This window comes from Phalacrocorax carbo, chromosome 5 (genome assembly GCF_963921805.1).
Source record: "Phalacrocorax carbo chromosome 5, bPhaCar2.1, whole genome shotgun sequence".
NCBI lineage: Eukaryota > Metazoa > Chordata > Aves > Suliformes > Phalacrocoracidae > Phalacrocorax > Phalacrocorax carbo.
Window position 1 is genome coordinate 11,717,241 of NC_087517.1, and position 17,043 is coordinate 11,734,283.

Sequence of the window (17,043 nt, forward strand, 5' to 3'; positions counted from 1 at the left end):
GTGTGAGCTGAAGATACTGATTTTTGCAGCAAACCCAACCCAACCCTAAATGCCCAAAGTGGTCTAAGAACAGGAAAACCCATAAAATATGTCAGGTCACAATTAAACAGGAAATAAATAGGGCTAAAAATACAAATCCATAAATTGCCTGCAAAAGGTGCTCTAAATGCTGATAAAAGATTCTTTAAATATATCCAAGCCGTAAATGCAGCTAGGATATCAGGGGGAATGCTGATGAAAAGGGTATAAAAGACAGGTGGGGATGATGAAGATGTAGCAGAGAAGCTCAGTGATTTCTTTGTGGCTGTTTTTACAGCTGAAGCTGTTGTGGAGCTTCCCACATCTGTCACACTCTGCAGTGGATCAGCCAGAGGAGCCTGAGCAATTGGAAGTAAAAAGGTAACATGGACTGAAGAGGTAGCAGGGGTAAAGGAAAGTAAGTGAAGTAACTAGGTAGCAGGAAGTATAAGGTCAGATAGATAAAGTGGTTGTTAATGAGTGACCAGGACCAGGCATCACTGATCCAGGGGAGCCAAAGGAGCGGCACACCCAGCGGTACATGGGGCTGTGGTATCCAGCTGTGTTCCCACGCGCAGCCAGCCCATCGCACCCCACAGACTCACTGGGACGCACTGAGCTGTCATTGACGGGTCTCTGAAGCCATTGACCTGGGATGGCAGCCAAACATCCACCAAAATTTGAGGGTACGCAAAGCTAAAGGAGGTCAGTGTAAAGCAGACATAAAAAAAAAATATGGGCACAGGTGGAGAACTTGCAGCCACAGGGTGTTGCGGAAGCTGTATCTGCAGGTTCAAAAAGAGATTAGGCAAATTCAAGGATACAAATACATGACAGAGATGTACCCTATAACAACAGGATGAGAAAGTGGGGGTGCTGGAGGAAGGGCCTGTAAAAAGATCCAGACCCCCAAGATAGCCCCTCCTGTTGCAGCCCCTGGAGCAGAGCCTGGGGCTGGATGGACAACCTGGGCCAGGGGGACATTTCTCACCTTCTGAACTCATTGACCTGCTTTATTCAATGGCAACATGGGCTGAAAGGTGATGCCTGGCATGTGTGTACATTGTGTGTCTTGTATGCCATAGCTTTGCCCGGGCTGTTCATAAACCATGGAGAGGCAGGGTAAGGTGGTGTACGCCGGGCTCTTTGCTGTTTACGTAGAAATAGCCTCATGAAAGAAACAAAGGAAAGTTTCTGCAAGCAGGTAACTCAAAAAATGCAAAATGATTCCTGCTTTCAAGCCTGAAAGGTGCTGCCTTTCACACGCAGGCTCCAAAGAGCAACCTCTGGAGAGCAAAGTCTATTCCTCTCCTCTCCACAAAAAGGAAACCAAGACCAACAGCTCCCACCCTCCCTCTCCTGGTGAAAGCAAAACAGCTTGGGAAGGTGCTGTTCCTCACCTGCTTCTCTCTGTCCCCAAACCCTGGGCAGTGTCCCCAAACCCTGGACAGTGGTCCCCACGGCACCTGCCAAGGTGGGCAACATCAAGGGGAGAGAAAAGAAAATATCTGCCCAGCTGCTGGCCTGAACATGACAGAGATTTCCCCAGGGGAGCTAGGAGACTTGCAGGGCCAGATAAAGTAGAAAGGGGAAAATAAGGCACTGAAAGGAACAAGAAATTTTGCCCAGGACTCCAGAGAGGCCTGTGGAGGGACCAAGATTGCTTTTGGTGGGCATCTGTAGCAACTGAGCATTTTCTTCCTTTTTTTGCCCATTCTGAAACACTAATACTGCTGACAGCACCCGGAGGGACATTTGCCAAAGCTTGTTTCCCAGTTTGGTCATTTCTTTGGCAGTCAGTTTTCTGAAGTGTCATTAACATCTTCCCAGAGTAACATCAGTCACATCTTGGTGGGGTAGGTGGGTGAGGAAAGCTCTCAGCCCTCCTGAGATGGCTCCCCTAGACCCCACCACTGTCATTGCTGTTTGCCCTGTGCCTGCTGACATAAGCCTGGTTAAATATTAGTGAATGAATCTCTGCCTCTCCTTTAGTCATGCATATCTGGATGTAGCTGGAGAAAGAAAGTCTGTGGCTTAAATAAGACATTGGAAAAAAAGACTTTTTTTGAAGTCCTTTATATGTAGAGATCATTTTATGGGGTAAATCAGCCAAAAGTTTTAGAAAAATGTTTCATATCTGGGACAGTCACCAAATTCAAGAGGTTATTATGGTGCTAAGGTACCTAATTCCCTCTAAAGTAGAGGAATGTTTAAACTGGTGGGAATCAGGGGTCAAGTCCAGGCAGGTATTTCAGTGCCTAACTTGTACTAACATTAATGGGAATAAGGGTCCCTGGGGAGGAACTGTGGACCAGGGCTTATATATCATTCTTGTAAATGAAACAGGGCTTGTGTTGTACATGTGTAACAGTACATTATTATTCTCTTCAAAGCAAGGTCTTCCCTTGTAGGTTTTTCATCATTTCTCAACTGTTTTGTCCTTCCAAGGCTGGTGTGAACAGATTCTGCAACAAGCTCATGCTGGGCAGAAACCTTTTGCCAGAAAAAATAAATAAAAAAACAGAGGCCAATGGTTTATTTCAGGTAGTGGCTAAATAGCCAAGTGTTGACTGTGGTTTGAAAAAGCTGCATGGGGCATCAGGAGGCCCAAACCACACAGATCCAGGGTGAAATTCTTGGAAAGTCATTTGTCCCTCCAAAGCACTCTGCTTGCCTGGGCACTTGGGGCCTGGTTTTTTACTGCATTCATGGGAATTTTGCCAGCGATTTGAGTGGAGGCAAGCCTAGCCGGCTCTACCTGCTGACATAGCTAATGATGCTTCCCGCACATGTACGCTTACGAAGGGAATCTCTTTGGGCTTTCCATTCATGGGAAACTCTCGGCTAGGGTTACGGAGTACTAATCAAAACGGGTCCAGTTTATCTGAGGCAAGCTGTGCAGGAAGAGAGAATATTTCTTAATACACCGTGCAAGGCAGCAGGGACAGACCTTCAGGCTACCAAACCCTCCTCCCACGCCCTCCTCTGCGACTTGGCAGAGTCCCGGGCCACAAGGTGGAGCTGTCTCTTTGCAGTTGTAGGAAAAGCCGCACGAAAGGCAGAAGTTTTTAACGTGCACATTTTAGTTGGGGCTAACCATTAACAGAGACCACAGGCAGGTTTCCAGTGCGCTGCTAATTTTTAACCCTCTCCTGTGGCACAGCCTTCTGCATCCCGATGCCCGGCCCTTTGATGGCATACTCCTTAACTCCGAGGATTGGGTCATATTTTTCAGGGTGGCCCGTGGCTGGAGATATCTGTCAGACATTTCAGTTCAGCACATCAGTAATCCCCTCCTGAAAATAGCTGCTCTGGCAGCCAAGTGCCCTCCAGCCTGCTCTGGGAGCTGTATGAACACAAAAACGTGCCAGGTTTGGTCTGGCTCCTTTGCCACTATTTGAAGGACTCATGTTTATGCACCTTAGGGCATGAGGGAAAATCTCCCCCATGTACCTCCCTTGCTTTCCAGCCCAGCAGATTAAGGCATGCGCTTGCACAGAGATTTATTCTGACCTCTGCCTTTTTTCATTCAGGAGACGGACAAAACTTGGCAAGGTGACCTTAGGTGCCATTCTCTGCTACCCAGCATTGCAACACTTCCCCTCTGCAGGTCTGGAGTGGTAGTGTTGTTCTTGAATAGCTGTGAACAGAGGTTGGTCCTCATCTGATAAAAATAGATATTTCTATAACTATTTTTATAGCACGCAGCACCAACAAGAGCAGCATCTTCAGCCAGAGGATAGCACATACTGTTTAAGAATTAAATTAATTAATTGAATTAATTAATTTAATTAATGATTGTAACTTTTTTGGCATGCAATTGTTGCCTATTGCTGACAAGGGTTTGGTGTGAACTGGACTTTTTTCTGTAGCTTCCAGACAAACTTTTTCCATGGTTGTGAAACCCCAGCAGCGAGGTCTGTGGGCTGGCTTTGTGGGGGGAACAGCGTGGGGACGGCAAAGCCACACAGTGCCCACGGCATGGGCCTCTGTGCTCCCACTTCACATCGTGGCACAGCCAGGAGGACCCAGCACAGTGAGGAACTGGAAAGGAAGAGAAAATGTTTTCTTAATACAACCACTGTTCGTAACACAGTGGAGGTCACCAAGGTTCTAATGAGTTCACCTTTTATTTCATATCCCTGATCCTACTCCCCAGCTTGACCCCAGCTCCCCCCAAAACTCCTTTTTATTTTCCCCATCTTTCATTGTGTGAAGAGCTGCTTGGACCAAAGGACAGAGGGATGTTCAGGACCTGCTGTGTGCTGGCTGTGCCTGAGGCCAGGCTGCATCTGGATTTCCCTTCCAATCATCACAGGCTTCATTGGGACTTCTGGAAATGGGTAATCTCAGCTGTCTTTCTGGCACACAAGAAAGCTGTGCTTCAGATCCTGTGGCTTCTGAACTGACTGCATATATAGTGGTTGAATGAGTTATATCCAAGAATGAGGGTATAATGAGTTATATCCAGTCAGAAGATGTCTCTTCCAGCCAGAGTTGCTAGTAAGTAGCAACCCTGAACTTATGACAGAGTCTAGAAATGGGAGAAAGTCAGAGATGTCCCAGGATTTTACTGCAGGATCAAGGCAATAGTTTGTGAAACATTAAGGCAGAGGTGGAGTGTCACCCTGAAACAGGCTGTGGCCACGGGCGGGGGCTCTGGGATCGGCACTTTGCTCAGACTGGTGTAGAAAGAGGAGTTATCACTGGAAATCTGAAACCTCTGCATTGCCATGGCAGGCATCTAGATGTGACTCAGAAGATTTATTTTATCCACCCTTCCTGCCACGAGAAAGGTATGACAATGAATACCTATCTTTAAAACACCCAAAGTATCTCTGATACAGCATTTCATTTGTTTTGACTGATAATAAAAGAGCCAAAGAACTAACTTACAGTTGCATCACTTGCAAATGCCTGCCTAGGTCAGATACACTGGGTTTATGCCCTACTTTGATCATAGCTTTAAAATGCAAGTGATAAGAAAGCAAGCACAAAGATCAGACCTTTCCAGCCCAGGGGTTTCCTCTCTCTGTTGATTAGAACTGTGCAATGATACTCAAAACTCAAGTTCAAGGATTTCTTTGGCATCTAAATACTTGAAGGAACCTAAGGGATCTCAGTCCCATGGACTAAGTGATCCTCTGGAATCACTTTGTAGACAGGAGTCACCATGGTCAAGAGAGAAAAGACACGGGCAGCAGTGATGGCTGTTCCTGGAGATCAAAAGTGACATTGTTGCAGATCATCCCTTCACAATCCCCAGGAGATAGAGCACTTCTTTGGGTTCCTATCCCAAAATCATGGTGCTGCCTCAAACTAATCTTCTGGTTTGCGTGACCCCTTTGCCCTTAATAATCTTGTTAACACATGGGCACTTAAAGCTTTTTTTCTTAGTCCCTTATTCAGCACGAGGGAACCCCAGGAGGAAGATGAAGGGCTTATCTGGTTTTGTACATGGAAGCAATCTTTTCTTCAGGCATCTCCTGTCACCCCTTCACTGAATCCAGAAAAGCAGCCAGGGCACATCGGTCCAGCACCCTCATCATGGGTAAGCAGGAAGGACTAATACAAACAGCCTCTCTGGGGACCTAATTTCAGGGCACACGTTGCCTTTGCTGGTGCTTTGTTTCTTGGTCTGCAGCTGACCTCAGGGACACAAGGCTGCCTGTTTGCTCCAGACCTGAGCTGCCTGCCCTGTGGTGAGTGCATTTCCCATGTTCAACAATGTTCAACCACTTCAAAGTCCCCCTCTTGAGGTTACAGCTGCTCTCTTGGTCTTTAGTGCAATTACATCACTTTTTTTTCTGCATGCAGGAACAAGAGCATGGTACTGCCTGCAGAGAAGGGTATTAACATCATCCTCATCAGGGAAGTCACTGCACTTCCTCCCCTGCAGTGCTGCGGGGTCTTTCCCTGTAGTGCACTGGGGCCCACTGTGGTCTGTGGGTCAACAGTGGTCGGGATGAGACACAGACTGTGAATCTGCGGGACCTTCACAGGGGTTTGGCTTGAAAAATATGATGATAAGGCTACATGACTGATAACAGATGTTGAGCACCAACAACAGCCCACAGCTCAAAAAATGTGTAGCAGTAGCTCCTGACCTTCTCCTCTCTCTCAGGGGCTTCTTGTGGGGGCTGCAGAACGAGGTCATACTGGGCATGCTGGTCACTGGGTGCTTGTGGCTATGCTGCAGGCGCCCATGGAAAGCGAGGGCAGGCGTTCGACCTCGCCTGAGCCCAGCTAAATATAACCGGTGACTGATGAACTCCTACGCCTCGCCTGGCTCTGGTCCCGCAGAAATGCATTCCTTCTGAAAGCCATCCCCCTCTTCCCCAAATCCTCTTGTCTGCTGCTTGAGATGCCACAGTTGAGTCTCACAAGGTGTTTTGCTTCCCTCTGAGTACTTTCCTCCTCCCTTGACCCTGCTTTTCCTTTGTCCCCCTTGCTCGTTCACCATTTGCCCCTGAACATCTGCTCCTTCCCTCCAGCGCTCCCCTGGCAGCATGGCAGGTCACAGGGACAAGGGATGAGGATTTCCCTGCTCCTACGACCAAGGAGATTAAAGCTCTCACACACAAGTGTATCTATGTACATGTGGTTGTGTCTCAGGGTACTTAGGCATGGCCAGAAGATCTCAGAAGGCACTTCTCGGTGTACACGAGGCTTCTCTGGGCACCAAGGCTCGCATCAGGCATTTTATCTCATGTAAATATAGGATCTGCATTTTATTTTCTTTCTCTTCACAGAAATACCAAAAGTACACCACAGAGGAACAACCCGCTTTGAAGTCCCTGCACACCCCTTCTTGCATTTCCAGGTCAGTCACCACGTGGCCAGTATTACTTTTATTATTAATAAAGGGTGACGGGATCCACCTTACAGGGCTCTTGGATTAGGATGGATCTCTGACGCTGCCCCTTGCCCACGCACAGCCGACAGCTCGAGAGCAGACTGTAGGTCACAGCCTGGCCCACACATCACGTTCCTATGGCAGCAGATGTTTTGGTGGGGCGCTCGGTGATGGTTTTGCACTGATTGCAAGCGGTACCCTTGTGATGCCTCTAGAGCCACACTGGGAGTCACGCTGATTTAGCAGCACCACGACAGTTACAATGCTACGACTTTTGTAAGCAGGTATTTCCTAAGGCAACAAAGAGTGACTGCAAACCTGGTGTCTCCTAGGGATATGGGGAAGCTGAAGAAATCAGCTAGGTTTGTGAAAGCAGCGTTGGAAATCTGTGCAAATAAGGGGAAACTTTGGCAGGTGGCGTTACAGCTAATCTCTTCTTTCTGAGAACAGCAATGCAACATATTGGGTTGAAGGCATGTATTTTAAGCCCAATCTAGTGGTGAGATCTAGTATACATTATGCTGAAGCGGCACAAAGGTCTGCAGGTAGTTAACTGTTACTATAAATTGCCTTTAAAAGCAGTGATCAGCTCTACAGTTGATTTACGATTTATTTTAAAAACAGAAGAAAACAGAAATCTCCCCAGCAATCCAAGCACAATCATAAATCTGCCATTTCCTTTAGATCTGAAGTCTTGGTGTCCCATCGCACCCAGGACAGGCGATGGGTGTGTGGACAGTGCCAAAAAGCCGCCAGGCAGGGCATCGCTGCCTGGGTGCCCTTGCCTAGGGAGCCCTTTAGCAGATGGACACGGTTTGTTTGCAGACAAAATCCCTGAAGCAGGAAAATGCCATGTAAGAGCGGCCACTGACCCGTACGGACATCAGCACAAGCCCTGCTGTGAGCCAGGAGTGGAGGGCGCGCGTTATTTGTGTGCTTGTGGGTACGCACATGCGTGTGTGTGCATGTGTCTGTGCACACCGTGCATGTCTGCCTGTAGGTATGTGTCTGGGTGTGCATGCATGTGTCTGTGCAAGTTATGCACGTGTGTGTGCACGTGTGCATGCATCTGTGGGCAGGTATATGCATGCATGTATGCATATGCAGGTGAGTGTATGCATGTGCGTGTATGAAATGTGGACGCATGTACACATGCAATGTGGACATGCACATGCGGGCGTGCACGTACGCATGCGTGCTTGTGAGTACGATTGTGTACGTGTGTGCAGATGCAGTCGTGTGCATGCGTGTGTGCGCGCCCCTGTGCACACGCATCCATGCGTGCGTGGGCCAGACCGTGCCCGCCTGTGTCTGCTCCGCGCCCGCGGGTGGACGGGGTCACGCCTCGCTGCGCGACGGGGTGGGGAGGTGGCAGCGCACCCTCGGCCGCGGGACAGACACACAGACAGGCGCGCCCGCCCCGTCCCGCCGCGGAGCGCGGAGCGGAGCGCGGCCCCCGCCACCCCCGGGGCAGCTCGGCGGCGCCGCCCCCTCCTCCTCCTCCTCCCGCTGCCGCTGCCGCCGCCGCCGCGGCTGCACAAAAGGCGGCGGGGAGGGCCCGGCCGGGAAGGGCTGCCCGGCCGCCCCGGCCGCCCGCACCATGCCCCGCCGAGGGGGGCTGCCGGCCCCCGCCGCCGCCCGCCGCCCCCCCCCGCTCCTCCTCCTCCGCCTCCTCCTCCTGGCCGCCCCGCTGCAGCCCGGCAGAGGTAAGGGCCGCTCCGCTCCCCGCCGCTCCGGGCCCTGCAAACGCCGCCCCGGAAAGCGGGTTATCCCCCAAACCCGTTTCGGTCCACTTTTGTCACGACTTACATGTTTTCCTCCTCTCCCCCCCTTTCCGGCCGCCTCAGCCCCGCTCGCACCTCCCCACCGCCGCCCTGCGTTGTATTTCGTGTGTGCGCCCGTTCCCCCTCCGGCCCCGGTGCCCCCGCTCCTCGCCCCGGCGAGCGGCCGGTGCCGGGGGTCTCCGCGCTTCCCCCGCCGGCCCCCGGGGCGTCCCCGAGCGGCGCTGGGGTCTGCGCCCCGGCCGCCCCCGCCGCTGTGCCCCGCTTGCGGGGCGGCGGGGACCCGCGCTCCTGGGCACCGGGCGCATCCGTGGGCTCCGCGGTGCGGGACTGCGCCTTCGCCTTACAGAGCGCGGAACCGCTACGTGTGCACCTCTCTCGCTATATATATAGTTTAATGGAACTACGTATATGTTCTGTATGTATAGGGAGCTATAACCACTTCTGTTGGGTGAAAAGCACTTCCCTGGGATGTTTGAGCAGCGTGTATTAATGGACTGGATGCAGAAGAGCAGCACAAAGCCCCAAGCGTTCGCTCTCCCCGCGTCCGACCTCCGCGCTCCCACCTTGTGTCGCTCCCCCCCGTAAGCTGCGTGCCCAGGGAGCGGCCCTTGTCCCCAGCGGGGGTGCTCCCCTCGCTCCTGGGCGTACTCGGAAGCTGCGGTGCGGTTTGTGACTCTGCCCCAGTGGGACTGGAAATGGGTTTTCTCTCCTCTCTGAGCACTCGGGGGAACTTTTTATAGAAAGAGAGCCCACAAAATGCCTGAGTCCACCATTCTGGTACTTCCTCTTAGTGCTTAATGTTTTAATGAGTTATTTTAACAAGAGGCTCGTCTTAGAGTGCTGTGGCATGCGACTGCAAAAACTCTGAAGTGGTTTTCTTAGCTTTTTTATTTATTTATTTTGAGGGTCTGATCCTTAGAATCAGCGACTTGATAATGCAGCAGACCGTCTCAGGAAGAGGCTGTTAGAATGCTTATTGTAAGCATAAAGAAATGATCGTTTTTCACCCTTAGCTGGGTAAAGAATGAAGTACACCACTTTCTGGGTTTTGGGGTTCTTTTTTGTTCCCCCCACACCCACCCACCTCCCAAGCAAGCCAGTACATTCACCTTTGTGTGAGGAGCTGCCCAAACTAGGATTTCTTGCAGAACAGGTTTAAAATGAGGTCTGGTTGCCAGGAGCATCTTTATGAGTAAATTGGTTGAGTACCTTTCATGAGAGTTTCCTATCTTGCTCTGCATCAGTAGTTTGATGTATTAAAATCTCAGCTGTCTAGTGGGATGCACTGTCTTCCTCTGCTTTTCGGGTTGTCCTGCAGCTCAGCCCAAGGGAAGGACGTTGTTTGGAGATGTTCTTTGTGCCTGCTGGACACTGCTCTACAAAATGAATTAAGGTGCAGTGTTTAGAAGTCAGTGTGAGGACCATATGTGGGGTGTGGAGCTTAGCCATCTGGGGGGGTGGATTGTTTTCCTCCAGAGTAATCCCAGCTAAATCCGGGATGGAATTTTCCCCATTATAAGAAGTTTAGTTGGAAGTTTACGAGTGGTTTCATTAAATATATCAGAACCAAGGAGCAGACTGGGTTTCTTCCAGTCTTACCTGGTGACTTGCCCCAGCATCTGGAAGGATCTGGACTAGCATGAGCATCTTCAGGTCCTTCCGTTGCCCAGTTCCGGAAAAACTGCACTGAATCAAGCCCAGCAAAGACTTGCATCTGGAAAATCCTGTGTGTTTTTACTCCAGCTCAGAAATCTCAGGTTTCAGTCCAAAGTCAGAGGGCTTAACAAAGCTCCATTTTCACAACAATGCTGGAAATGGTTTGGTTTTGCTCCAAAGTGGAAAGAAAAGCATACTTGGAAACTTCAAAAGCAGCCACTAGGAGGAATGTCATGCCGTAGCTGGCCACAGGAGCGTGGGCTGCTTTGGTCATGGCACCCGGTGGAAGGAGCAGACCTTGGTTTTCATTCAGATATTACCGTTACTAAGTAAACTCTCAAAAATCCAGCAGTCAGGAATGGAGGTAAATATTATCCTATTTCCATGCAGGTGGGCAACTGAAGCTGTGGGACAGCCAGGGCTGGGTAGGCAGGGTATGAACGCAAGTGTTCTCTTTATAAAGCCCATCATTTTTGCTGTGTTACCCAGCACACCGCTACCAAAGCAGCAGCTCTTGAGGGAAAAGCTTTCAGCTGTGTTGTAGGGTTTGGAAACGCAAGTGTTAATCTCTGCAAATTATAAATCAGTTGAACAAGTTATATTTGACTTTATTTTACATATATGCTTTGAGCTTTTGCAACGCCCAGGAGCTGGAGTATAAATTCTGAATGTGAACAAGGAATGAATTGCCTGGGTTGTGGTAAGTGCTAGTGAAAAAACCCCTAAGAAGGCTCTTGTTCAGTATGAATGAGCCCAAGCAGCCTGTCTGAATGACAGCCATAGAGAAAGTCCAGGGCTTCGTGCTCCCGGGTTAGAGTTAACCACCTTGCGGGCAGCAGGGACCCGTCAGCGCAGGGCTCTGACATGGTCATGCCTCGGCCATGACTGAGAATTACTGACAGAACCTACTTATCCTCTCTTTGTTTTTAGCCTAGGGCAGGCTAAATTCTCCTCCAGCTGTCCAGCTTTATTCGCTGCTTCCTGCGCTCACAGCCCAGCCCCGTACGGGAGCAATCCAAGCAACCACTGCTCTTCATTTTTTTGGTGAAATATTCACATGGGATGCAGCAAACTCACTTTTCCAAGCTCTTGGGGCAGAAAGTTCTTGGGACAGGAGAAAACTCAGCGTGGCTCTTCAGCAGCCGTTGGCAAGTCTGCACAATCTGCACAACTATACCCAGCAGCGGCATGGTGCAATGATATTTGCAGATGCAACTGGCTGAAAATAGAGGCCTGACAATGCTTTTATTGACGTTTAGGAGAGAAAAAAATAGCAGACTCAGAGATTTAGCCTGAGGCATTTCGTTTAGAGTTTGCAGCTTCTGTGCTGAATCCTCGGATGAAGATTTGTTTAATCAGTTATTGACAGGAGAAGTTAATAGCTAGACCCTGGGGAGCTGGGGCATCGGTGATATTGAAGGGCACATTCATAGCCACAGGCATGCTCAGACAAGCTGCTGCATTCAGAGCTGATACCATTGATGTTTGCTTCGGCTTAACTTGTGTGGTTCCACTTTATTTTTAAAGCCCAAAGCCCAAATCATAGATTTTGCAGGCAAAACTTACTTGGCACCCCTTGGCTGCTGGACACCAGCAGTCCAGGAGCAAAATGGATCACCACTGCCCTGGTTGCTGCTGCCTTGGTGGGCTCAGAGCCCCTGCCAATGTTGTGAGCAGGGAGAGCCCTCAGGCACGGCATGGTGTCTGCCTACCCGGCCAGCCTTGGACGTGCCCCAGTGCAAACACCCTGTCCAGCTTAACCTGGATATCCTGTAGAAATGACTCCCGTAATAAATTAAAAGTAATTTCCTACAACATGAGTCCACTATGGATATCACCTGTGTAGAAGGGGGAGGCGATTATCTTCAAATGCTGCTTTAAGACAAAAATTCTGGGGAGGGGACCTCCATATATTCAGCTGGAAAAGTTGAGATGATGTGCCTAATGTGATTTTAAAAGTTGGCATCCCAGGGGGGTTTGGACAGCTGCCTCTGCATTTCAGGTTAGTCAAACAGCTATTGCATTCTGTTTGTGGTGATGGAAGTATTTCATTAGGAAGATGAATAGAAGAACTCTTTGATTAACCAGCAACCACTGAAAAAGAGGGAAGGAAAATCATCAGTCATGTTTTGGTAGTTTTCAGCTCCCCCCAAACCAGTTTCTGTCCTTTTCACTTTTCTTGGGGAAGGAAAAGGAAATGAGGAGAGGTTTATTCCTTCTCCAGCCTTTTAAGCTCCTGGGACATTCTTTGCTCTTGACGCTGTTTGAACTTACAGTATGTTTAACATTCAGAATACCTGAGAAAACCCCTGAGCACTGTTTTGGAGTGAAGTAACCGTTCAGCCCACCCTGCTCTCTGTTGTTCTGTCTTGCTGAAGGTCTCAATCTGTGCACCAGCGGAAGCGCCACGTCCTGTGAAGAGTGTCTCCTCATCCATCCCAAGTGTGCCTGGTGCTCCAAGGAGGTAGGTGGGCAGACTTCATTTGCCTTGCATGCTTTTTGTAACACAGAAAGGGAGCTATTCCCTCCCCTTGCTTGTTCCTGACACTGTCCCATGCCAGAAGGCGTGGGTAAGGGCAGCGGGGGCTCCCACACTGAGCATATTTTTGGTGTATGTGACTCTCCAGATCTTTGACACTGTAGAAAATAAGTCTCTGACCCTGCTGGCCCCTGCACATCCTCAACACAGCAGCAGCACTGTTCCTTCAGTCCTTCTGCCCCTTCAATTACCACCTTGTTTTCAGTGGGTGCAGGGTCCCTGCATGGGCTCTGTGTTGCAGGGAGCCTTGCTCAAAAGTGCTCTCTCTAAAAAGCCCCAAGCCCCCGACTGGTGTTCTGCTACATGTTCCTTGCTGCATGGCCTGACATGGCATGGGCTCTTTGTAACAAAGATGATTCTTCTCTCTGCATCTATTGTGTCATTTTGGGGGACGACCCATGCTTCTGGCATCTGTATTGTGCCGTGGTGATGAGTTGCACAGCTTAACTGCGTGCGTTGGGGTGAAAATGCATACTTATGTTGGTGTTGAAGCTCCTCACCCATAATTTAATTTGGCTTCCTAGGTTTGTGAGAAATTGCAAATATCTTTCCCTGCTCCCTAAGGACTACTCGTGAGTTTGGAGAGAGAGCGCTATATCTTATTATATATACATCTTATTGTGTACACATGATTCCTAGAGAACAGGCTGTGTGAAAGACCTGATAACGTCTGATGCCTAGATAGCTGTTGTCTGCTTAGTGCCTGCATCTGTTCTAAATGTTTTAAGAGAGAAATGAGGATGCTTGCAGATGCGTGGAAAGATCCTGTCTACTTGCAGGCACAGCTGCTGTGCCAGGAACCAGCTTTGGGCTGTGAGAAACCCCAGAGCAGTGATGATCTCAAACCTCTCAATGGATGTGGCCATTGATGCTCTACTGTTCCCTGCTGACCCTTTTTCCTCTAGTGTGGCCATCCTAGTCCTGTTTTGGGGGAGCAAGATGTGGGTTTGAGCACACACTTCACCTTCCAGCTACAGGTAGAGATGCTGAGCTGAGGATGCAGGTGCTGCCTGCGTGCCCCTCTGCTGCTCCCATCCCTCCTCTTGCCAGCCCTGCCTGGGGTGGCTGCAGCCCCTCGGGGCGAGGGATGGGAGTGGAGAGAGGGATGGGGTGAGGGGCGTTCCCAAGCCCCATGGTTTGTCTGGGTCTCGGGAGGTACCCCAGCCTCTGGTTCTCCAGGTCTATGTTACTGGGTTTTCACTTACCTGTAGGCACGGTTGCAGGTCTCCAAGGAAAACCTCCTAATGCTACTAACACCATGCTACCTGACAGCATAATAGCTTTCATGGGCTTCTTCCAGCAAGGCGAATGGTGTGCAGGAGGGAAAGAGTAAAGCAGTAGATCCTCCTTTTCAGACATCTTGTAAACAGCTGTAAGAGCTCCTCTTCCAGCCAGCAAATCTGTGGTGGTGAGATTGGATCCAGGAATGCTGGTTATTAAGTTATGGGTACCCAATAGTTTGCTTTTTGTTTGTGGTTTTTTGTTTTGTTTTGTTTTGTTGTTTTTTGTCTTTTTTTTTTTCTTCTTGGCATCACAAGATAACTTTTTGCAAAATGCTGCCAATGGCAATGTTTATCTGGTGGTCGCTGTGACCACTAATAGTATGGCAGCCCATGGAACTGGCAGCCTGACTCTTACCTTGCAAACAGGAGGGTTAAAAAAAAAAAATACAATTCCTAAATGGAATAGGGGGGCCAAGAAGGAAGATGGGTGTTTACAGGAAAGTGGAGTAATAACTTCCTGACCTTTAGCCTGCAGCAGCTATTTAAAAATACATTTCAAGGTGTTTCGTGCCAAGAGATATGTGTTTAAAAGCTGCTGTCCCTGTTACACACTGTGTGCTAAAACTTCGCGAGTTCTTATTCTAATTCTATTTTTTTTTCTTTTTGGAATTTACTGTTTGAAACTCTATTTCTCTTTAACTGAGATCATCAGATGAGGTAATGGGATTGCGAAAGATATTTAGAGGTTTTTGACTACAAAATTTTTAAAGTAATATTATAAACTCTTAATATTTTGATTTCTTTGCATAGTCATTTCACCACTTTATTTCCCTTCCCTCTACCGCAGCCTAGTCAGGTACGCTTATTACATCACTTCTGGTCTGTTTTCCTTCTCTATTTCCATTAGCTGTCATTCACAGCAGTATGTTGCCCGGGAACGCATATGCCAGTCAAATTCTATAGCTGTGCTGCTGCTTAAGTATCAAGGCTAAGATATTGGAGGAATTTCCACATACACTAGTTATGCTGTGGTAGGAACATGATCAGCTGATTACTGTGTACTTTCTGCTCCCTTTGCGTTTACTTAAGAGGTTTGGGAGCAAATTGGGCCAGCTGTTGTAATCTTTGTAGACAACAATAATTTTGTCAGGAGGTATATATAATAGAAGTCTGTAAGTATATATAATATAATTCTATGTATAATTATATATATTATAATATGTATAGTATATACAGGAAGTATAGAGATTTATATAATATTTTTTTAATATATATATATATATATAAATATATACACACACAGAGATTCATAGAATGTCCTGAGCTGGAAGGGACCTACAAGCATCATCAAGTCCAACTCCTGTCCCCGCACAGGACAACCCCAAATTCACTCCATGTGTCTGAGGGCGTTGTCCAAGTGCTTCCTGAATATTGCCAGGCTTGGTGCTGTGACTGCCTCCCTGGGGAGCCTGTTCCAGTGCTCCACCACCCTCTGGGGGAAGAACCTTTTCCTAATATCCAACCTACACCTCCCCTGGCACGTCTTCCTGCCATTTCCTTGCGTCCTATCATTGATCACCAGAGAGAAGAGATCAGCGCCTGCTCCTCCTCCTCCCCTTGTGAGGAAGCTGCAGACCGCGATGAGGGCTGCCCTCAGCCTCCTCTTCTCCAGGCTGAACAAACCCAGTGACTTTAGCCGCTCTCTGTATGGTTTCTCCTCTAAACCCTTCACCAACTTCATGGCCCAGAAAACATATATACACAGGAAGGTATAATAATATGTATACCTTCTTATATATAAAATTTCACCCTTTCGGTGCTGTCATACCTTTCTTTGTCCCCTTGGGTGCCCGGCAGTGCTGATGCTGTGAGGGACACTTCGGCTGTGGGAGAGGAGCAGTATGAGCAGGAAAGCCATGCTGTTTCCCAGGGATGACCATGGTTCACACAACCTCCTACAGTGTTGCATCCTCCTCCATCACCCTCTGCATGCCTGGATCCAGGCTCACGTGACTGCAGAGAAGCAGAAAGTCTTGAGTGCTCATGGACTGCAAATAAGGGTTAGGAGTGCACAGAAGTAATTCTGTAGATAAAAGGAGCCCTATCACGATGGCTGTCCAGGTGGGATAATGTATTTACATTGCCTTGAATCATAAGGGTAAGAGCATGTGGATAGATAGATGCTTACAGCAGAGTAGTCAACATGCTATAAATTTCTAACCTGTTAGTACAGGGTGCATCACGTCGCCTTGGCTTGAATCAGCCACTGTTCACTTCTTGTGTTCAGCATCTCTGCTGCCATCAGAGAGGGTGATGACGGATGAGTTGATGATAGCAGCTTCTGGTATCCGGCAGCCCTGGAGCCCCCAGGGGCTGCTGAGCTAACCACAACTCTTTGGGCTGTTGGAAATTTGGAAGCAGACATTGATTCTGTTGGCTGATGGAAGAATACCTTGAAAGGCAGAATTTAAATGGGGTAATCTGTTTAAATGGCACGTAAAAGAGGAGGTATGTATGTGTGGCCTTAACTGTTTCCTGAGCGTGCCTTGGAACAGGGCTGTCTGGGGGAAATATGTGACTGTTGGGTGATGGAGACTGCTGCAGCCTTTCCATTCGTGCTGGAATCTGAGGAGATTCCTCAGCTTCACCTGCAAGCTCCAGAAGAAGCTGGCAATGACTAGAAATTGCTGACAAGCTGCTGGTGAAAGGCTCTGGCTGGGAGCTGCATGCTGGCCCATGGGGTTGTGATCTCTGCAGCAGCCTGATTTTCATGACTGGGAGAGGAGGATGCTCATTGAATTTTTTTGCAGCGGCGTCAGGTTGCCCAGGCTCACCAGTGCTCGTTGGGCTTGCTGGGGAGAGTAGGGAGCTCTGGAAGTGGCTTCAGCACCATCCTCCGAGCTGCCAGGTAGGGTGTGATAGACGGGTGGGGTTTGTGTTCATGATAAACCTACCTGGAGTCATTGC

At 49.0% G+C, this 17,043-nt stretch overlaps 1 protein-coding gene across 1 annotated transcript in view; it reads left to right on the forward strand.

Moving 5' to 3' along the window:
- The first annotated feature begins 8,200 nt into the window (after positions 1 to 8,200).
- The window catches only part of ITGB5 (integrin subunit beta 5), a 63,987-nt gene continuing 55,144 nt past the window's right edge, over positions 8,201 to 17,043 (forward strand). Inside the window, exons 1-2 of the mRNA XM_064451188.1 lie at positions 8,201 to 8,580; positions 12,693 to 12,778. Of these exons, the coding sequence (XP_064307258.1) occupies positions 8,475 to 8,580; positions 12,693 to 12,778 (192 nt within the window). The 5' untranslated portion in view covers positions 8,201 to 8,474. The remainder of the gene's footprint in view (positions 8,581 to 12,692; positions 12,779 to 17,043) is intronic.